This window comes from Zingiber officinale, chromosome 5A, assembly GCF_018446385.1.
Source record: "Zingiber officinale cultivar Zhangliang chromosome 5A, Zo_v1.1, whole genome shotgun sequence".
In the NCBI taxonomy this organism is placed as follows: Eukaryota; Viridiplantae; Streptophyta; class Magnoliopsida; order Zingiberales; family Zingiberaceae; genus Zingiber; species Zingiber officinale.
In genome coordinates this window covers 123,103,252-123,126,211 of record NC_055994.1, presented here as the reverse complement: position 1 = coordinate 123,126,211, position 22,960 = coordinate 123,103,252, and the positions used below count along the sequence as shown (strand labels likewise).

Sequence of the window (22,960 nt, the reverse complement as noted above, 5' to 3'; positions counted from 1 at the left end):
ATCAGGAGGCCACGTGCCGGTTACAGATTGGGCCATTCAATTGGGGTCGATAGGTAACCGACCTACACCTATTAACTCGGTTACGGGTCTAGTCTAAGATGAAGGCCAGTTTTGGGGAATTAGTTTGATAATTTTATAAACTAACAGGGGCAAAATGAAACATTTTCGTTTAAAAATGGACAACTTCTCTTCTCCACGGAACTAGAACAACCGACAGAGAAGCAACCTCGTCCTTCGTCTTCTTCTTGCTCCTCCTCCGCCACCGCCAACTGCCATGGAGAGAAACGGGAAGAATCACGGAATGGTGCGCGTCGCTGCGATGCCCAAGCCAGCGTGCAAGGCCCCGGCCGCGCCGCCCATCGCCAAGGCGCCCGCGAAGCCCACCAACCACCCCAAGTTCACCGGGAAGATCTGCCGGGGAGCCCGGGGGAAGGAATCGCGGTCGATTCCCGAGTCCAAGTCCAGAGACAAAGCCAAGGGCGCCTGGAAGCTCAAATCTCTCGATGTCCTCCTCAACTACCGCCTCGTCGACTGGAGGCTTGTCGATGCAGGCGCCGTCGCCGACGACGACGGAGAAGAAGGTCGCCGCCACCACTTATCCGCCACAGAAATGGTCGAGAAGCTGTACGCTAATTGCAATACCTTCCATGAATCATTGACCATGGAAGAAGAAGAAGAGCGTGACTTTGAAGAAGAAGAAGAAGAAGAAGAAGAGCGTGACGTTGAAGAAGAGAAAGAATCCAACGGCGGAGATGAAGAAAGGGACGAGACTCACGGTGATGCGGTTGCCGGCGTCTCGAGGGAATTCGCTGAAGGAGAAGAGTGGTTTCTGGTGGAGGTGTGACGCCATCTCTTCGTCATGCGAAGGTTGAAGAATTGATGAACAGGGAGATATCTTAAATTAATATGCATTTGTGTGAATAAACAAAACTTATGATTGTGAAGATAAATTTGAATTCATGTTCTCTCATTTGATTCTTGATGATTGTGAACTAGCCAAGATTCATTGTTTCTCAAAGGAAGGATGTTTCTTTAATATAAAAATCGTATCTCCAAAATGTAGCTTAGATGGTAAACGCATAATATTTCTGACATAATAGATAAAAATCTATATGAATTATAACGATCATCACATTGGAAAAATCCAATTCTTTCCAATTTACTTAGTGAACGAAATATAAGACCAAAATCGTCCATCTCGGGATTAATCAACTCGCAAGAACTAGATATCTAGGGTGTACTCGAACCGAGTCGAGCCGAGCCAAACTCTTAGATGTTTGAGTTTGGCTCGTTTATAATCGAGCTGAGCTCGAGCTTTATTTAACGAATATATTCATGACTCACGAGCTCATTCGAGCTTTTATCGAGCCTAAACGAGCTTAATAAATATAAATTATAAATTTAAATATTTATTAAAAACTAAATTATATATTTTAAAAAAATTATAATATTCTTGTTAAAATTTATAATTTTATTCTAATAAATAAATTTAATATATTTATCCATGTGTTTTCATAAGTAGAGTGTAAAATCTATAAATTTAATATCAAAACTATTATTTTTTATATTTAAAAGTTAATTTATGAACTTAACGAACATGTTTACGAACTAACGAGCCGAATATTATAAAACTTGAGCTTGATTTGTTTATCTTAACGAGCCTCATTAAACGAGCTCAAACGAACTTTTATCGAATCGAGCTTCGAATAGCTCACGAACGGCTTGACTCATTTACACTCCTATAGATATCCGATTACATAACGATCATGTAAAAATATTTGAGAATAAAAGTAGAGCTTATAGCCATTGTCACTAAAGATATTCTTGCTATTTTGGAGAAAAGAGAAGAAAAAAATTTGACAAGGTCTGATATGAACAATGTTCCTCAAGAAGCCAGTAATGCTTATGGCATTGAACAATTGAATATTACAATACAAGAAGCTGCTGTAACTGTGGCAGACAAAAACCTTGGGTGTTTTAGCATCGGTAGATCGATGTACCGTGTACGCCTTGCCCAGTCAGTCATGCTTGAATGCAAGCCTCTACTTCAATGTACAGGTTTCCCGGTTGCATTCGGCAGGTAGCATCTGAATTCTGCTGCTCCTTGAGACCGAGGGTATTCGGTAACTGAAGGACTATTTGTCGGATGGCTGAGATGATGCGATCTCTAGTAGTCTATTAGGGCAACTTCAGTTTCAGATAATGGGGCTGCAAGGAGGAATAGACACTTTCAAATAACTGTTGAAAAGGTACTTGATAAATGTTGAGATTATAATGACAGGAGGTACTAGGTAGTATAAGAAAGAGAAGAAAACACAAGTTCGCCTACGAAAATTCTAGATATTACTACCACTCTCAGCACACTAAACTGGGTAAAAATATAGCAAAACATATAATATGCATAAATTCAGTGGGAGAAGTGTGTACCGAGCAAGTCCTCGTATGCATCCTGGAAGAATGATGAATCCATAAGAAATGGAGGCGAGTAAACTTGATCCAGAGAATCATTGATGTCGAGAAGAGGGTTTTTCAAGTTAACAATGGGTGACTGGGTTAAGCTTTGCAGAGATGTGTGACCATGGATTCCAAGCGAATTGTCGGATAAAGTTGCATGAGAATCTAGTTGGCTGTCAGTTTTTAGTGGATGTCTGTAACTGCTGGGAACATGAATTTCTGGTGGTGGAAAGACTCCTCGTTTGTTTTCAATAGGAGAGGCATCTACTTCTACTAGAGAAGCTCCTGTAGACATAGGCAAGAAGTAGTGTTGAGAACCATGATCGTTGCTTCTATCTTTTCGCAATTTTGAGTTGTTTGCCAGTCCTGACAGTGCTGATTCGCGAACAGAACGTCTAATACTCCGAACATCATTATTGCCATTCTCTGTACAAGGGGAAAAAGATATCCAGCTGTAATTAAAGTGATTCTCGAAAAGAAATAAAATATGTTGAAAAATTCCACATCGGTTAATATGTTTGAGAGACTAGAGTAGGAAACGAAATCTTTCAACTGACCATCTGCATGATCATGTGCAATCTGTGGTGTCACTGATGTGACCGTGGGGAAATATTCCTGGACGGATTCAGCAGCACTTGACTGCTTTGCTGTGTGCATGCTTTTTGCCGACGAATTTGGGGCCACACTGATCAAATGAGGGAGTTTCAAAACAGAACTGGCGGAAACTTTCTCAGACTGAATGGAAGAGAGTCTAGAATTCAAGTCATCAATTTCGTCATTAGCAATGCCCTGATCAATGTTTAAGAAAAAAAGTATTAAGAGGGAAAAAAAAGAAATAAAAACAAATGATAAGAATTTAAGATACTCAGACAAGCTTACTAATTCAAGAAGTAAAGCTTTGTTCTTACTTGAGGCACTTGGGACTGCGTGCTTAAAGTTGACCTTGCACTAAACCCGTCCATTGTAGTTGAAGAAATATTTACTTCTTCAGTAAGCTCTGCAATGGATTTCTGCATCGATGGAATTGCCTCTTTTAGTTGACTAACTAGTCCCTGCACCAAAACAAAAGGTGAAATCTATATAACTATAAGTAAGTTGGAAATTTATTTTTCTTAAAAAGAAAAATTATCAGTTATAGAAAGAAAGAAAAGTTATTGGGCTGCAAGGAAACTCCCTTGTCCAGGGATCTCTTGACTGACCATGGAAAATGGTGTGTGAACTAACCAGGATGTGCATAGGAAGCAGCCTTGAACATTTCTTTACAAAGGATTCAAATAGAAAACTCTCTTGTCCAAAAAGATTTCACAAAATTACAACTCATGCAAGAAGTGGAACAACACAATGTTATCCACAATTAATAACTGCAAAGTTCTTAGAGCCTATTTTATCTTGTTAATTAGGCCTACCATTCTAGCCCAGAGATTCAGCCCCTTGGTTGCACCATTGCCCTTGATAGATCAAGGATCAACTAAGGCTCACAAGAAATAGTCGTAGTGGGCAAGAATGATAATGTAGACAACCTCATACTGTATGAGAGAGTTCATTAATCTGATCCCTATGCTGCAACAATCAACTAAAGGATATCCAATAAGTGGCTTTTTCACCAGTGTCACCAATGTTAGAGTGTATACTAAAAGCCTAGCTTTTGGTATAAACATTTATCTAGAAATAAGAATCACATTGGTCAAATGTCTACATTTATGATAAATGTAGTTGTTCAATTAATTTATATTGTAGATAACATGGTGTGTGTTGTCACACACAGAAGATCATGTTATCAGTACCTTATAAATTATAAACAGTAGCTCACGACCATAATGGAAAGGAACAAACCATTGGAAGGTCGTAGTGTAATTAGGTATTAGTTTATCTTAACTATATAATTACACTAGTACACTTAGAGTGTATTGAGTAGGACCATTAGAGGTCGTTTCTTTTATACTGACTTTATAAAGAAACAAAGACCTCAGTTATTATGGAAGTGTGTGCTCTTAATCCTAATATAATAACAAGCACATATATTTGATATTTATTTCTTTAATTTATCAATGGGTGAGATTTAGTTCGATGAATCAATAAGCCCGATAAGTTGGGAAATGATATCACTTATAGTGTGTGTTGTTGATTATAGAAGGAAACTGTGTCCTAGTGATCTAGGTTGAGAATGTCCCCAAGAGGAGCTCATAAGGATTGTCATGTTAAACCCTGCAGGTGGACTTAGTCCGACATGACGATGAAGTTGAGTGGTACTACTCTTGGAGCTAGATATTAATTAAGTGAGTTGTCAGTAACTTACTTAATTAGTGGACATTCGACATCTTAAACACAGGGAGACTAACACACTCATAATAAGAAGGAGCCCAAAATGTAATTTGGGATTGGTGCGGTAGTTCAATAATAGTTCTTTAGTGGAATGAATTGTTATTGATGAAATTAAGTTGTGTGTTCGGGGCGAACACGGGATGCTTAATTTCATCGGGAGACCAAAACCAATTCCTCCTCTCGGTCCCTATCGTAGCCTCTAGTATATAGAGATTTATACCCACCGCATACCCACCTTCTTACCCATCCAATGGGGCCGGCCAAGCTAGCTTGGAACCCAAGCTAGGGCCGGCAAAGTCCAAATAGATGAGCCATGTAGGTGGCCGGCCAAAGCTTGGGTCCCAAGCTTAGGTGGCTGCCACTAGAATATTAAAAGGATTTTTATTAAAATTATTTCTTATGTGGATATCATGATTTTAAAAGAGAGTTTAAAAATTAAAAATTTCCTTTTATAACTTTCTACAAAAGATTAAGAGAAGAGATTAATCTCTTTCCTTATTTGTAGATTAAAAGGATGGTTTTAATTTTTGGTAAAAACTTTCCTTATTTGTAAATCATCTACATGTTTAAAGAGAGTTTAAAATTTGAAATCTTTCCTTATTTGTTGATTAAAGGAGGATTTTAAATTTTAAGAAAACTTTCAATTTTAATCATGTTCATGATTTAAAAGAGAGTTTAAAATTAAATATTCTCTTTTATAAGTTTCTACAAAAGATTAAGAAAAGATTTGATATCTTTCCTTATTTGTAGATTAAAAGAGATTTTAATTTTTAGAGATAACTTTCTTTTTATCCACATGTTTAAAAGAAATATTTTAATTTATAAAATTTCCTTTTTATTAACCACCATGAAGGGAAAAATTATTTGAGAAATTTTTATAAATTTTCGAAAGTAAATTAGGAAGTTTTAATTCTTGTGTGAATTAAAATTTCCTTGATTTGTGGAATGGTGTGGCCGGCCATTGTATTTGTAAAAAGGAAATTATTTTTAATTAAATAAAATTTTATTTTTCATGGCAAAATAATTAAGGAAGTTTTTAATTAAATTTCTTTATTTGCCAAGACCAAGGATTATAAAAGAGGGGTAGAGAAGGCTTCATGGTGAACAACTCTATTCTATTCTTCCTCTCTTTTCCTCCTTGGTGGCCAGCCCTAGCTTCTTTCTCTTCTCTTCTTCTTGTGGCAATCCCTCTTGGAGCTCTTGATGGTGGCCGATTCTAGCTAGGAGAAGAAAGAGAGAAAGGAGGTTTTATTTCTTGCATCCCTTGGAGCTTGGTGGTGGTGGCCGGACCTCTACTTCTCTTGGAGAATTTTGGTGGCCGAAACCTAGAAGGAAGAAGAAGGTGCTTGGTGGTTCTCATCTCGGAAGGTCGTTGCCCACACAACGTCCGAGGTTAGAAGAGGAATACGGTAGAAGATCAAGAGGTCTTTCTAAAAGGTATAACTAATATTTTTCCTTTCCGCATCATACTAGTTATTTTTGGAAATAATACCAAATACAAGAGGCTTACGATTCTAGTATTTCGAATTTATTTTCGATGTAGTGTTCTTATGTTTTCTTCTTTTCCTTGTGATTTGATTGTTCCTTTTGGTTAACCTAAAGTTATTTTAGGAAATTAAATATTATCTTTCTATAAAAGGTTTTGTCTAGTCGGTGGTGGTTGCTCCCATATCCAAGAAGACCGTGTGCCTCGCCACGTCAGTACTGGGAACCAATTATGAAAATTAATATTTAATGGAATTAATAACTTAAGGTGATTTGGGTCGAACGTGTTAAGTTCCGCAGGAGACCCAAGTCAAAACCTAAAAGAACGAATAGATTAAGTTTTGGATCAAACGTCTTAAGTTCCGCAGGCGATCCAAAATTTAATTTAAAAGAACACATGGTAGCTAGGAAAAGGTTCAGACCTTTGTACAAAATTTTTGTACAGTGGAACCTCTAGGCTTTCCGAGTAGCAACCAACAACCAAATCCCATTTCATATTTTTTAAGACGTAGGACAATCAAAATTCTTATTTTCTGTAGTCCTAGTATAAATTTCTTGCACAGCGCTGGAGGCTTAACAGCGACTTTTCAAACTTAATGCTAACAGAATCCACTTATAATTTCATATACATTTAAAAATGTGACAAAAGCTATGAGTAGTTATTTGGTTGTATTGTAAAAATAATTGTTCAAAAGAATGATGACAAGGACCATGAATGCATGTTGATAGGTTATTATACTGCCTCTTCTGTGTTAAAGATGCCAGAAAGGCACCATTGAGGTCCCTTTAAGTGCACTTGTGCAAAACCTTCAGGGTTCAGTTCAGATATGCATCCAATGTACAATCTACTTCAATTTCAAAAGATTTATCATGAATTAGGACTGGAACACTTCTTTGATCAATCATGGAAAAGCAGTGGAATTCATAAAGCTTTCACATAGAATTTAGAAAGGAACTAGATAATAGTTGTGAAGAGGAACATGGCACTGAATACTTCGTTTAGCTGAAAAAACGAGCAAAAAAACAATCTAGAAGTCACAAGACACTGTATGCTGAACTGGTGAAATTATTTTTATGAAAGCAAAAAATAATTGGAAAATATATGATATTGTGTAACCAAAATAGTGAAATGCAGTGAAGTTCGAGTGGAAAAACAAAAAGGAGAGCGAGGAGTGAAGGAAGAAAAGTTGGGGGTCCAACAAAAATTGGTGCAAAGAGGGGCTATAACAACCATAGAAACTTAGAAGAATTAGTTATTTCTAATTAAGACAGCTTCAGCACAAAATAGCAAATTCAGTAGATAAGAAATAATTTACACAAAACATAGCGCCATATTTTGGATGTCTAGTTGTAACAAAAGATGATTACGCTCACCTAAGCACCTCTCACAACCCAATTATGTGAAGGAAGGTAAATTACGGGATCAGTTTATAGCCGACCGCCAAATGTCTAGGGGGTGGGAGGAATTTTTCCCCAAGCGTATGTGTTTGTCGAGAATCGATCCATATCCCATTGTAGTAAATCTGTCACCCTCTAGCCAACTCAACACCCAGTGGGGGCATATTTTGGGTGTCTAGTGAACCATATGAAGATAATTCTCTCCTTGACAGAAGATATCACAAATTATGCACCTATGTTTAATAAATCATAGCCTCAATGTTGGATTCCAAATTGGTTAACAACTTCAAACTAATCATATTTTCTCTAAAAAAAATGAAAATACACAATCATTTTCACTTAAGGTCCATTTTATTTTAACTTTTTCACATCCTTGAGTAAATTGTTTTCGGAGTTGAAGAAAGTGTTTATGTTTTTTTTTCATTTGGTTGTGCATATGGAATGAATTCTAACTACTTTCTAGTCATTGATCAATGAAAATGCAGATGTGGCCAACATGGCTCAACTTGACCTAGCACCTTTTTTTTTTTTTTACTTTATACATGTGTTGATATTAATTTATATTTTAGAAAAATGCTATTATAATAATGTAATTGTTTGGATTAAAATATGTCTGTCCATTTTAATATGTATTTGTTTTTTGAGCTTGTGCTAAGTGTGACCAGTTTTTTATTTTCGTCATGATATTAAATAATCTTATATTTTTTTTACTTTTGTACTCAATTTTGAATTTCAATCTAGTGCCAGCTATCGATGGCCATCCGAACCAAGATCATTTCGGTTCCAACCTATCATCAGGGTTTAATGTTTCCTATAGTTTATCTGGCTCCTTTTGCAAGCACATGGACCAATAACAATTGTTTTCCCAATGTCTTATGCTTGCCTATCTTGAATCTCAATACTGCTACACTTAGATGTCATTAAAGAAGAGCTTCCCAAGCAGTGAGAAAATTTTCATTTATAAAAATTAGTTGAATGACCATGCATGTTTACTATGAGATTCTGAACATAAAAAATAAGAAAAAGCAAACAAATGGCGATAAACAGTGAAACTATTCTGTTCTCTCCAAGGGATGAGAACAAATCAAATACTTGATACTGCCCAAACCCAAACCCTTATGAAAAACTGGCGCAAACTCATCTTGAATTTTATTCTTCTACTCCATCCTACACAAGAATGATAAATTATCACCCATATCCACAATTACCCAGGAATTGTAATATAGCAATCTTATGAGCGCTCACAAATTTTTTCAATTACAAACCTGACTGAAAAGGGTCGAGTGAAGACCATATAAAGTATTATGTGTTGTTGTTCCTTATCTCATAGTATTCCTAAGAGTCATAATCCTCACGCCAGGCAAGAATTCTCAAGGGATGAGTGGATATATGTTTACATATCACTCATTGCCTGTAGGATTGACATGACTTATGAATCTTGACTGTAAAATTACAGTATGAATCAATGCAGTGAGTGGGTAAAGCATACTTGCACAACATGCCCACTGCTCACAGAACCTATCCCAAATCATTCAGACTTGTCTAGGTGAATCAATTAAACAAGAATATTGCCAAATTGCACAAGATTCGGATCCAATTAAAAAAAGGAAATATGTTTTCCCAAATTGATATTATCTTTTCAGTTTGTCCACAATTTGTTTACCAGATTTTCTGTGTTCACTAAATGCCTAGTGGTAAATTTCCTCATATTATAGAGATTATAAATTTATATCATACTACTTTGGAGATCCACAATCAAGATTGTAGAAGAAAAAAAAAATAGCACTAAATGTAACCTTACTTGTATGCTAACTAGATGTTGGTGATGTTCAGCAAGAGTTGCTGCCATTGACACGCCATGACCACTGGTACTACTATTAGATGAAGTCTGAAGTAGCTCTGGGCCCTCTCCATCATTAGCCTTGACCTGCCATAGAATAAGTTAACAAAATTACGAGTTGGTATAGGCAAGATATATCAGTAGCAGAGTTGGTTTAAATCATTATATCATTTATAGTTCTAATTTCATGGACAACGCTTGGCTCCAAAGCTGAAGTCCGTAATTAATGAGTGTGCTGTAGTTGTTTCCACAAGTCACAACTTATATCATAATTTCAATCTCAAGTATTAGCAGTTTCCCTCTCAGAGGCAAACAATGCACAAACAAACAACAGAATTTTGGCCTGTCCAAAATAATTAAAAAGCAGATAGCATAGTCTTTTGTTTCTACGGATAGGCTAAAATTTTTGTTTGAAAGACAGTGCACTGGACAAGTTGAGAGATCTCGATTTAATCATCAGTAATATATAATAAGTAACTGGGAAAACTTTGTTTATGAACAAAGATTTTGTGGCATTGTCAATGGTAAAAAAATTTCAGGAGATTTTCAAGAAATAGGATTAGCAGGTGTATATATCCCATATAAAATATTTATCCATCTTGATTTATACAATTTGTTCGTTATGTACTACATGAAATTCTTATTTAACCTTCATGAATATATTACAGAATATCTAACAAATATATATTCCCACAACACTTGCTTAAAATGAATAAACTTACCAGATGAAGAGAATGTTTATGAATACGTTGTAAAGCATGAGTCCACCGTCTAAAAATTTCAGCAACATCAACTGTTGGTGGAGCTACACCTTTATCGACCATCTTCAAGAGAGTGTTACTTTTACCTTGGCAATGAAGTGAATCCATATGTTCCCTAATACCTCCATGTGAAGAAACCTCATCAGAAGAAACTGACATGGCATCTGAAGATGGAATATGTGAACTTTGATCCGTAGCTGCAAGCAAAGCTGAGCCGGAGATTCGATATCTAGCAAAACAAAGCAAACATAATAAGCCAACAAAGTAGAGATATAGTCAAAAACACACAGATTCACCTATGTTCACGAAGGGCGATCAAATCCTCGATTGGGCCAGAAGCTAAAATTTCATGTTGGCCTGCACATTGAAGAAACATTTCTTCAAGATTGGCAAAGCAATTGGGTGAAGCTGGAAAATTTTGAGCATAAACTTAAATTACTACATCTATTAGCATATCAAGACAAACATTGATTAAGAGAAAAAACACAAAATAATAATCATTACCATATTCGATGGTCAGGGTAAAATTTCTCTAAGAGCTCAAGTGATCATCATAATCGAAGGAATGTGGTGATGCAAATAGAGGTAGACTATTTTAAATAAACCAAATCAAGGTCTAAATTGTAATTTTATTTCTATTTAGTCAAAAATAGAGTTGCTTACTCTACTTATATTATTTTCAGTACACCAAGTCTATTTTGCTCAAATCATGATAAGACAAAGTAATTTAAAAAAAAAAACTTATAAAAGAAGAGACACTGCATAAGGTTCATGTACCCCAGTAGATAATCTTGGAAGAGAGAAGAGGATATTTGGAGATTATACAAAAATCAAATAAAATTAAATTTTAGACTGAACTGATTATTCTATTGGTCATTTTTTATATTTCCTTTATTTTTTGCATAACTTTGAAAATGCATAACAATTTTAATATTCTACTTAGCTATCTAGTGGAATTTCAAAAAAAAAAACACACACACACATATTAGCTCCTCATAGCAACAACTAGCGGTATCTAGTTCATTAGAAGGGGCTTTCGAGCATCAACAATGCTTGGATTAGGAGGATGAGCTTTGAAACCTTGCCCCCCCCAAGTTACTTGAAGAAATAGTGCGACAATAAATCACTTCATCTATAGCGGCACTCCCACTTTCTACTTACCTAAGGCATCGTTGATCTCTTAACCTCCTCGCTCGATGGGATTGAGTTCTTCTCAGTGGGGAATGATACAGATTAAGAAATGAATTGATGAGTTGTCTTTAGTAATTCAACTCTGATTTGGCAATCAACTGTCAGTGATTGACATATTCCTAGTTTGTCGAGTTATTTCCTATTTTGTAGCATATCAAATCTATAAAAAGTGTCTTGTCTCTTTATACAGTAGTTAACTTTGAATAATAAGAATTCTAATTCTCCTGTGTGTGAGGCTTGTGTTCATCCCAATGCTACATTAGAACACCTCCCATCTTTTTCCTTGAGAACTTCCAAAAGCAGATGTCAGTTTATTTGCCTTGATCTTATCCACCTCTGCAAGCACTAAATCATTCACCCGGAGCTCTCTTCCTCTAAAAAGCATGAGCAAGACTCCGTTCCAGATAAAGATCTATAAGTTCGAACGGCCCTGGTCCCAACTCCTATCATTATAAAAAGATTCCCGCGCAAAAATTGAAAAAATATGCCAAATTGAAGCGATTTCTCTCCGATTCAACCAATTATCCAGTATCCCAACCAATTACTACCTATTAATCAAGAATTTTCCCTAATTTGACCTTGATTAATCAAGATTTCACAAACTTGAGGGGTGTACAATTTCTCACTCAGAATCAAATCAGCATTAGCAAATCATGAACCAACTCGGCAGATCCACATCGGGATTGGTCAATCCTACCCACTATGGTACAAATAGCAAAGGAGTAACAAATTTTCATGTTCATTTCTGTACTTACTCCTTCGAGCTAATAATGATTCCCATAGACGAGTAGCTTTGGCAATCAAGTGTGAATTCTGACCAAGAGAGCTGGGAATGTGATCATCAAAGGACTCCCCTTCCACTTTAGCTTTGTTTAGCATGTCCTGCAGTTTTTCCAACTCTTGTTGCAAATAGGCCTGATAAAGCAATAGGTTTTAGAAGGTAATATCAGTAATTGTATACAGAAAAACCCAATAAATTTAGGATGTAACTCAAATTGTAGTATTATCTGGAAGGTATCCTCTACCTCTTCTGCACAAAGGCTACGAAATTCTGCTGTCATTTCATGGGCTAAATTTGACCAAGCAGATTGTCTATGAACAGCAGCATTTGCTTTTTCCATAAATTTCCTTCTCTCAAGAGCTATTCTAGCCTGCCAATAGAATTTTAGTCATTTAGTAACCAAGTTAACCACAAATAATCAAATCTTTTAACTATATCAGGTGTTTTAAAACATCACAAGTTTAAAAGGGATACCTAGATTTAAAACCCAAAAAACAAAAGGCAAGAGGAATAATTCTGTTTGTTAGAAAATATATGGTTTCAAGGGTAAGAACTTCACTAGCTCACGTCTGACTTAATTAGACATTTTATAGGACTGTTCTAGTATCACTATAACTTTTGAATATTGCAATTAAAAGTCTCATCACATTAAAAATACATCTTCGACATAGATTGGACAATAGATACACAATCTTCTAACATTCAGGAAATAGAAATAAATTAACATCTAGAATTCCCTTAGTTGCCAGAGTAATGCAACGTGACAATTCATGGAATTACCTTAGTCACTTGAAGCAATGCAGCAGCATTTTGATAAGAAGCTTCTGTCAATACTGGAGGCAGAGAATTAGAAGATATATCATCAGCAAATGTCCGCTGATGAACTTCTCGCAGAGCATGCACAGAAAGTTGCCAAAGAAGCTCCACGAATCTGCATTTAAGAATGAAATAATGCTATAAACATCATATAGATTCCATTATTTAGCAAAGAAGTCATGTGAAGGAATGTGATTCAGTCTGGTACTGTGACACAATTAAACAAAATTATAAGTAAACGAATAAAAACACACGGCTTGCCATCTTGTGCAGCAGAGAAAAAATAAGATAAATTTGAAGTAACATAAGAAAGCAAGAGAACAAAATCTACTTGAGATTCCAAGTTGTATTGGTGATATATGGATTGACAGAATTGTCATAAAGTTATGTAAATTGTATTAAATTTAGAATGCTATGTTTCACTAACACATCCAATGTAGATCATGATCCCAAAAGAATAAAGTGAAAGCTCTTTATTCAGATGCTCCTACATTACATACAGCCATGCTATGTCTATGGACTAAAATAAGTATTGCTTTTATACTGAAACCCTGTGAACATAAATATTAAGTCCATCATTTTGTTGTCATATACCATTAAACATCAGGTTATGTATTTGAATCATTTACGCTGCAGGAAGGGAAAAAAAATGGTAGAAAGAAAAGAAGCAGAGAGAACGGTATTAAGGGATCTAAAAGTTCTTCATTTCATTGCAGAGAATATAGATATAGTTATTTAAAGCTTTTGAAAAAAAATAAAAGATTTGGATAATGATTCTTCCCTCATATGAGTCCTTCCAACGTGATGCAAACAAACAATTGTTATATGTTTCTTTCCATTCAAGGAAACAATATGAGAGAAATGCTCTATCAGTTCTGTTCTTCCATATTTATGTCTCCTATTTTCTTATACCTAGTATCAAGGAAATATTCTTGGCCTTCCCTTCCCTCATAGGAAACACGACCTCAGTGTTGATCATTTTTGTTGGTGCAATCATGTCCCAAGTGGTTAAGTTGACCAGCTTGTAGGTTTACGCTTTGAATTTGATATGTATGTCAAATGTGAGATGTGGGAACTTGATAGGGAGGTGTTCCAACAGGTGTCGAGAGGAAAAAAAGATTGTTGATGCAAGAATGATTCAAGTTGTCAAGGTCAACCAGGTGTCAAGTAAAGAAAAAATCTAAAAGGTACTTGGCAGAGAAGTTAAGGGGTGATTGGTGAACCTTAGCAGATGGAGAAGTTCAATATCTATTGGTAGAAGGAAGAGTTTAAGAGAACCTAGGCAGACGAGGAAGTTTAACAAGCATTGACAGATGAAGAAGTCCAATAGGCCCGTTGACAAAAGGAAAAGTCCAAGAACGCCTTGGCAGATGGAGATGATCAACAAGAGCTGGTGAGATGCTCAACCGCTACAAATGCCAAGGAGGAAAACCAGAAGGAAGGGTGAGCAAAAGTTCGGTTAAACTGAATTAACCGATCGAACCCACCAAATTTAAAAGTTCGGTTCAGTTATTTCATAAATTCAGTTTTTTTTATTAAAAAATATTGGTTAATTTGATTTGATCTCAGTTTTAAAACTCTTAATCAGTTAAACCGATTTATTTCATTCCCTTTTTGCAACCATCACAATTGTCAGGGATTTGAATGAGGGATTGTATCCAACTTCTAATTTTGCATGATCTTCAATGACACCACATTCTCAAAGTTGTCACTTGCAATGATAAGCAAGCACACATTCTCAAAGTCACCAACTTAAAAGTTAAAATCGGATATAAATGTATACCTGTTGAAAAGTTCAATTAATATGGTCAAAAACTAAATTAACCGATGTTTTATCGGTTCGGTTTTTGTTAGAAAGTTTGGTCGGTTCGGTTAGTTCGAACAAATTTTGGTTGGTTCGGTTTCGGTTAAATTGGCTCGGTTTTGAACTGATTGCTCAGCCTTAACCAAAGTGAGGCCTCTTGGCAGAAAAGTCTTGGAGTCAAGGCCTCTTGACAACTAAAAGTTACGAAGGCTCGTTGACAAAGGGAGTCTAATAACCAGTGTATTCAATAGTGGCGAATAGCGCGCTACATAGCGCGCTATCGCGCACTACGACCAGCGAACGCTGCAGAGCGTTCGCTGAATCGCGATTGTCCCGAATAGCCCACGCTATTCGGGACAAAAGCGTCGATAGCGCACATAGCGTGCGCTATCATGCCCTAGCGCCCCATAGCGGGCGCTAAAATTACAAATTGCTTACCAATAGCTAGGGCAAAGGTGAGTCGAATCGTGACTGTGGCAGAGGCGAAGGTAGGGCAGACTGCAGAGGCGACAGGCGGCGATCGGCGAGCAGCGAGCGGTGACCTGTGAGTGGTGGCGAGGGACAGCGATTGGAGGTAAGCTTTTCTCCTTCCTTTCGTTTTCTTCGTTTAGGTTTTCCTTCTCGTTTTTATTTCTCGAAGGAGCAAAAACGATTTCGCGATTTCCAGAAGTCAGGCATCTGGATCGATCCAGCGATCGATCCAGGGTCGAACAGAAAGGATCTGGATCGATTCAGCGACCGATCCAGATCCTTTCTGTTCGAACAGAAAGGATCTGGATCGGTCGCTGGATCGATCCAGATCCTTCCAGGGTCGAACAGAAAGGATCTGGATCGGTCGCTGGATCGATCCAGATCCTTTCTGTTCGACCCTGGATCGATCGTTGGATCGATCCAATTCCTTGGATCGATGCAATGATCGATCCAGACGCCCTGGATTGATTTTTTTTTTTTTGCTGATTTGTTTCTAATTAATTAATTATTTATTCTGATTTTTTTCTTTTGTTTTTCTAGGATTTTGGTTGTCTAGTTAGAATTTGCAATGTCTACGAATTTATCAAAAAAAGATAAAAAAGATATTGGTTGGAAGTATTGTTATCAAAATGAAGGGGAAAAAGCTGTTCGGTGCAAATTTTGTCATCATATATCGAATGGAGGGATTACTCGCTTGAAGGAACATTTAGCTCAAACTCATAAAGGGGTTGCACCTTGTTTTAGTGTTCCGGATGATATTAAGAAAGAAATTAGAGAATCACTTGACAAAATTATAGCATCTAAAAGTAAACAAACTGAATTGTTACGAGAGATCGGTGAAGGTCCCCAAAGTATGAGTACGCAATCATCAAAAGTTGGAAGTGTAGGGGGAAATTCAATTGGATGTTCTGGTAGTGGTGAATCAAAAGGTAAAGGTACTCTTCATGGGTTTGTTAGTTCCGAACCTCGACAAACAACCCTAAATTCGACATACAAAAAAGATTTGTTGGTTGATGTGAAGCGTAGAATTGGTCGTTTTATTTACTCTGTCGCACTTCCGTTTAATGTTGTGAATGATCCTTATTGGCTGCCTATGGTTGAGGGCATTGCGGAATATGGAAGAGGGTTCAAGCCTCCTTCAATGCATGAGTTAAGAACTTGGATACTTAAAGCTGAGGTTGATGGCATCAACCTAATATATGAGGAGCATAAAAAGGCATGGAAAAAATATGGATGCACTATTATGTCCGATGGTTGGACGGATGGAAAGAATAGAAGTTTGATCAATTTTTTAGTAAATAGTCCCGCCGGCACTTTCTTTTTGAAATCTATTGATGCATCAGATTCTATTAAAAATGGGGAATTGATCTTTAAATATCTTAATGATGTTGTTGATGAGGTGGGAGAGGAAAATGTAATTCAAATTGTCACGGATAATGCTTCGAATTGCATTAAGGCGGGGAAAAAAATTATGGAGACTAGACATAGAATTTGGTGGACACCTTGTGCGGCGCATTGCATTGATCTAATGTTGGAGGATATTGCAAAGTTGAAGATTTTTTCTGACACAATTGAGCATGCTAAGATGGTTGTGAAGTTCCTTTATGGTCATGAGACTATACTTTCTTTGATGAGAAAGTATACAAACGGTAAAGAAATTCTCCGTCCCGCTGTTACTCGCTTTGCTACTTCATTTCTCACTCTTCAGAGTACGTATAAGGTTAAAAGGTCACTTGAACAAATGTTTGCTTCCGAAGATTGGGTTAGTTCACCACTATCTCAAACAACTCAGGGGAAGGTCGTGAAGAGAATTGTTATTAATGATCCCAACTTTTGGCCACATGTTGCATTTTGTGTTAAGAGTGTTGTTCCTCTTGTAAGTGTGTTAAGGGAAGTTGATTCGGAGGAGAGATCGGCCATGGGATATATTTATGAACTTATGGATAAGGCAAAAGAGACAATAAAATTTAATTGTGAGGGAGTTGACAGAAAATACAAACCTATTTGGAAAAAAATTGATTCACGATGGACTCCACAACTTCATCATCCTCTACACGCGGTCGGGTACTATTTGAATCCGCAATTGCGTTATGAAGAAAGATTTTCTTATTGTGATGAAGTTAGAGATGGATTGTATACTTGCATGGATAGGATGTTGTCTTCTGATGATCGTCTTAAAGCAGACATCCAATTGGACTTATATAATAAAGCTGAAGGAGAATTTGGAACTCCAATAGCAAAACGAACAAGAATGTTGCGAACTCCGGGTAAAATTTTCTTCTTGTAACCGTTCTTGTAAAATTATACTAGCATTCATATTTTAAAATTATATACATTCTTGTAATTTTTTTTAATGTTATTACTTATTAGTCTCGTGGTGGGAACGTTTTGGAAGTAAGACACCCGAGCTTACTACATTTGCAATTCGAGTGCTTGGTCTCACTTGTAGTGCTTCGGGATGTGAAAGAAATTGGAGCACTTTTGAATCGGTGAGTATTCTAAGTTTCTAACTCTACTTGAATTTTAATTGTTTTATAATTTTCATATCATTGTTTATTTTTATATATATATGTTTTCTTTTTTGTAATATTAGATTCATACAAAAAAGAGAAATAGGCTTGAACATGCAAAGTTGAATGCGTTGGTGTTTGTGAAATATAACTTCAAGCTTAGGGAGAGAAGTATTAGGAGGAGAGACAAGATTGATCCCATTGTAGTTGATGAAATTAATTCAGATGATGAATGGATAACTGAGAAAGAAGGTCCAGTTCTCCCCGTAACTACTAAATGGCTTGAAGATGATGAATTATTTGAAAGTGATCCTATTGTGAGTGTGTCATCTGCTACCTTTGAAAGTCTTTTCGACTCAGATAAGCGAGTCGAAGATGTTGAGGATATAGTTGAAGTTCCTCCTACGAATTCAAAAAAAAGAGTTGCTGAAAATTCAAGTAAGCACTAAGCATATGCAGATTATTTATTTATATCTACTTCACCTATAATTGATTCTTAAATGTTGTATCTCTTATATAATAGGTGGAAGCAAAGACAAACAAGCAAGGTTGAGTCTTGTTGATGTGGAAGATAATCATCTTGATGTTGAAAATTATGGAGTAATTCCAACTTTTGATAGTGGAAATTTTCCAACCATAGACACTATTGATGATGATAGTGATATAGAGTTGGATGATACTGATTATTTTTAAGTTATGTTGTTTTAATTATAAGACTTTTTAAATTGTTGGTATGGGATATTTTGACATGTAATGAATTATTATGATTAATTTTAGGTTATGTTATTTTTATTTTACTTATATAAGTATATTTTATTTTTTAAAATTTAAACATTGACGTGCACGAAAAGCTTGCGCTATACGCTACGCTATTTACGCTATGCAATGACAAGACAAAAACGCTATGAACCAACGCTACGCGATTTAAAACACTGCTAATAACACCTTGGCAAATGGAGATGACCAAAAAGAGTTGACATGATGCTTGAGCGCAACATGTGGCAATGATGAGAAGAAGTCATTAAGGTGAGAGATTGCCCCCTAGAAGAAAACTTGGAGGCAAGAGATTGCCCCCTTGGCTGACGTAAGAAAACTTGGAAGTGAGGCCTCTTGGCATGTGAAACATTATGAGGCATTGTAATCTTAGATTTATGAGCAAGTTTTGCCTAGGAATGTGTTCAGCTAAGGTACAAGGTTATTTTGGGTCAAAATTGACTACATGAGATTAATCTCGAGTAGATTTCATGGACTAATAAGGTTTTCAGCAACTAAATAGCTGAGTCAACTAAGTAATCGACTGACGACGTATTGCTTGCTATTTTGAGTTCAATAAACTAAAGAGCATTAAATAGACCAATCAAAATAAACAGTTTCTGTTGAGTTTTAAAATAAGACCATTCGAGTGGATTTTATCCACTTGAGTCGATTGAATGGTGTTGAGTTAACTCAAACAGATTTATGTTGATTAAAAGATCTTTGAATGACGAGTCTACCGAGGGTTGGGTAATGGATAGATTTTAGAATACTAGTTTATTGAATGGATTTCAATCAACTGGAGGCATTCAAAGCAGTATCCGTTGGAGCCTTGCCTATATAAGCTTTGGAAATTTTTTTACTTGAAAACCAATGTACGAAAATACTAAAATTCTTTTGTGACATTCAAGTAAAAGAGAGACAACTTCCAAGGGCTTCGGAACAAGGAAAGGCTCATCTTCTACATCCCTTCGATAACTTCTTATGTACTCTTTCAAATTCATATTTTTTTTTAAAAAAAAAAGTACTATATAAGAGGTTTCTTTACCTGATTAACTCCAAAGGAGAAGATTTGATAGGGGATTTCGAAGGAGTCACTCATCCAATGAGTTAATAGGTCATGTAATAGGACTACGGTGTCCGAACCACGTTAAATGCCTTGAGTTTAAAAATAGTGTTGCTTGTTCTATTCGTGTTTGTTTATTTATTTCCACTATATAACTTTTATCTTGACTAACACAAGTGCTGATAAATGTTTAAGCCTTGGATTTGCAAGAGCAATCAAAAAAGTTTATTTTAATCACAGATTTGCACCTATTTATCCCCTCTAGTCGTGCCACTGGACCTGACAATGTTTATATTGTCTCAACAATAAATTATCCGTATAAAGTTATCTCACTTATTGTACACAAGTCATTTAGATATTTACAATAATGCAATGAACTCAACAATGGCAAGATTTAAATAGTACAATGAAATCTTTTATTAACCCATTGACAGAAACTTCTATAATAGGTTAATTTTAGAAAATTTATCATTACTTCCAATGCGATATGTTCTGGAGTCTACCTGCTTGTGGGACCTACAAATGTATCTTATGTATGTTACCAGTGTTTTCAAAATTGGACCAAACTAGCTAGTTGAACCGAGTTGAACCGGTTACAATGAACCAGAATTCAAAATGAAGTTTAAGCATCTAATAGACACAAGTAACAATGTGCTTTTATTGCATTCATTTAGACAACCAGTAAACAAAATAAATGCAATAGAGTATAACTAAGATAATATAATGCATATGTTTCTTTTGTCTTCATTTAAACTATTCCATTCCTACTTCCTGCCCTCGAAATAGACACTGCATAAGTTTGCTAATTATTTCAAAAAAACATAACAAATTTTGGACAGAAGATGAAGGAAAACCTAATTTCTAGGTTCCAGAATCAAGAGAAGAAGAAGAAAAATGCTTGTGCAAGATAGAAAACGCAGATTGACCTTGGCCCGCAGCAAGTTGCGAGAGAAGAAACCCTAGAATTACTCCTAGGCAGCACGCCTTGCGACTCTAGCTCACTGATTATCCCTTGCACAATCTACGACGGAAACAGAACAACAGAATTGAGCAAAACAAGCTATACAAGGAGGAGAAAACTAACATCGCCAGGGAACACAAACCTTCCGGAAATCTCGAGATTGGGCGGAATCGAAGATAGGCCATACCCTATCAAATTCCTAGAAAAAACGCACCAGATCCGCGTCAGATTTAAGCAATTGGGGGGGGGCAATCACAACAATCCGAATGCATTCGAAACTGTTACCTTGGCAGAGCCTCGGAGGGCGCAGAGGAGGAAGTAGAGGAGCTGCTCGCCCAACTTGGGATTGGAGTGGCGGAAATGCCCCGCGAAGGGGCCGCCGCCGGCCTGACCGACACCAAGGACGGAGGGATCGAGGCCGAGGAGGAGGCAATTGGTGTACATGGCGCTCTCGAGCTCCGCCTCCCGCTCCTTCTCTCGATCCGTCGCCATCTCTCCGATCTCCGATCCCCGATCCCCTCTCTGCTACGCTCGCTGGCTGCTTCCGTTCCCGTTATAATCCCTCGATCGATCTTCCAGTCTGAGCCTCTCTTTTATCTCTTTCCCGTATGACCTCGACCGGTGGCCCCCGTTGGGGACGGCATGGAGCGGGTACTTTGAGTAGGGGGACCACCACCCAGCGTAGACATACCGAAGAGGGAAATCGAATTAGTTACACGTGTTTAAAAAAAAAAAAAACTAAAAGAAATAAAATGAATACACGAGGCGAGGTGGGAGACGTGGTGTTACCGTGTTACGGGAGGTTATTGCTTGTTACTCATTATCAATGTTTTGTAAAATTGATTTGACAAGGTTTGTAAAATTAAAAATCTTAATAAAAAAATTTTATGATTACGTAGGTGGCGCTTGAGATTTTTTAATTAAGAGTAGGTTTAAAAATTAAATTTATTTTTTCTTTTAAAGTGGGAGCCAATAATTGAGTATAAGATAATATCATTTTTTAAAAATGACTAAAAACTAAATTATTGTAAGAACATTTAATTATAATGTTTTATTTTATGAATGGTTAGTAATAATTAAAGTGGTATTTTTTCTTTTAAAAATAAATATATTCAGAAAAATTAAAAAAATTTATATCTATGACAATAATTAAATTAAAATTTATAAATTAATTAAATATTAAATAAAAATATAAATTAAATTAAATTAAAATCATTAATTTATTAATTATAAATAAATTAAATTAAATTAAATTAAAGATGATAATTAATTAAAATAGTAACTAAAAATTATATAAACATATTAATTGAAAGAATAATAAATAAAGATATGTATTTTATAATGTAAGATCATAAAATAAATTATATGAACTTTTTTTTTAATGAAGAGAGAATAGTAAACTTTTATATTTATAATGTGACATTAATATAGTACATTAAGACTAAAAAAAAATGCTCAGGTTTAACAATTAAAGATATCCTTAGATGAAAGTAGGGATATCATGGTCCGATTTTAGCGGACTAGACTCTGATTCACTGTAGTAATAGGAGGAATTTAATGATTCCCCTACTAAATAGATGGGGATTATTAAATCCCTTTAATCATTACCTCTAGTCAAGGACAGACCAAGATAAATCGGACTAGAAAATCCTGTTTGCTGAGATGAAAAGTTTTAAGTATTTTTTGGGAGGAGATGAGGAAAGGTAAACAAGGGTAAGAGAATTTTAAACTTTGAAAATCAACCCGTTAAAGTAAAAGAAAAGAAAGGAAGCTTTAATCTATTTTATCTAAGGAAATTTTTCTTAATCAAAATATATTCTTTTCAATCTTATCTCTATCTATAAAATCAAATCAATTCAATACATAATTTAAAAATAAAGAGTTTTTTTATAATTTTATATATTTTCATCATATTTTCTTCCCTTCCCCTAAACAGGATAACATGTTACATCTAATTAATCAAATTTAAGCATGAGAGTACTTTTATAATTTTATATATTTAACCATAGTTCTTTTTTACTTTCATAATACATCGCCGTTCCTAACCCATGTTTAAGAATTACAGGAGTTATTTTTTTAGTATAAACAATAATGTAATTTTAATCAATGGTTAACCTAGCAATTGTATCATTAAAACAAAAAAAATTATTTATGTTTAAAAAACAATACTGTTAATATATTATATTAAATTGATATTTCAAGATACGAATGAAAAATTATACGAATATATAAAATTTAATTCTATATCATTTCGAATTATTTAAGTTTTGATTTTGATCAAAACTGATAGATAAATTTTAAAAATTCAGAATGACATAAAATAAAATCATATACATTTGTTTAATTT

The 22,960-nt window shown here is 35.6% G+C and overlaps 2 protein-coding genes across 2 annotated transcripts; one reads left to right on the top strand and one right to left on the bottom strand.

Annotated features, from left to right (window-relative positions):
• Positions 1-1,806: 1,806 nt before the first annotated feature.
• On the bottom strand, positions 1,807-21,189 carry LOC121981555 (AUGMIN subunit 6-like). Its single transcript, XM_042534142.1, has 13 exons — positions 20,899-21,189; positions 20,756-20,812; positions 20,579-20,673; positions 13,013-13,163; positions 12,477-12,602; positions 12,207-12,366; positions 10,557-10,617; positions 10,222-10,489; positions 9,461-9,586; positions 3,363-3,506; positions 3,012-3,243; positions 2,428-2,880; positions 1,807-2,208 (listed from the first exon to the last, which is right to left on the bottom strand). Exons 1-13 carry the CDS (start codon positions 21,103-21,105, stop codon positions 2,168-2,170), a joined length of 2,121 nt encoding a protein of 706 aa, XP_042390076.1. The 5' UTR covers positions 21,106-21,189; the 3' UTR covers positions 1,807-2,167.
• LOC121981556 lies at positions 17,062-18,625 on the top strand. Its single transcript, XM_042534143.1, has 4 exons — positions 17,062-17,590; positions 17,694-17,812; positions 17,917-18,271; positions 18,357-18,625. The coding sequence occupies exons 1-4, from the start codon at positions 17,065-17,067 to the stop codon at positions 18,524-18,526; spliced, it is 1,170 nt and encodes a 389-aa protein (XP_042390077.1). The 5' UTR covers positions 17,062-17,064; the 3' UTR covers positions 18,527-18,625.
• Positions 21,190-22,960: the final 1,771 nt, after the last annotated feature.

Bases quoted from the DNA above. Each gene is read 5' to 3' on its own strand.
- LOC121981555 (XM_042534142.1), bottom strand. From the start codon at position 21,105: ATGGCGACGGATCGAGAGAAGGAGCGGGAGGCGGAGCTCGAGAGCGCC. The intron at 12,603-13,012 runs GTAATTCCATGA...TTCTATTGGCAG, and splicing joins CATTGCTTCAAGTGACTAAG to GCTAGAATAGCTCTTGAGAG. The intron at 2,881-3,011 runs GTCAGTTGAAAG...CCCCTTGTACAG, and splicing joins TGCACATGATCATGCAGATG to AGAATGGCAATAATGATGTT.
- LOC121981556 (XM_042534143.1), top strand. From the start codon at position 17,065: ATGTTTGCTTCCGAAGATTGGGTTAGTTCACCACTATCTCAAACAACT. The intron at 17,813-17,916 runs GTGAGTATTCTA...TTGTAATATTAG, and splicing joins ATTGGAGCACTTTTGAATCG to ATTCATACAAAAAAGAGAAA. The intron at 18,272-18,356 runs GTAAGCACTAAG...CTTATATAATAG, and splicing joins AAGAGTTGCTGAAAATTCAA to GTGGAAGCAAAGACAAACAA.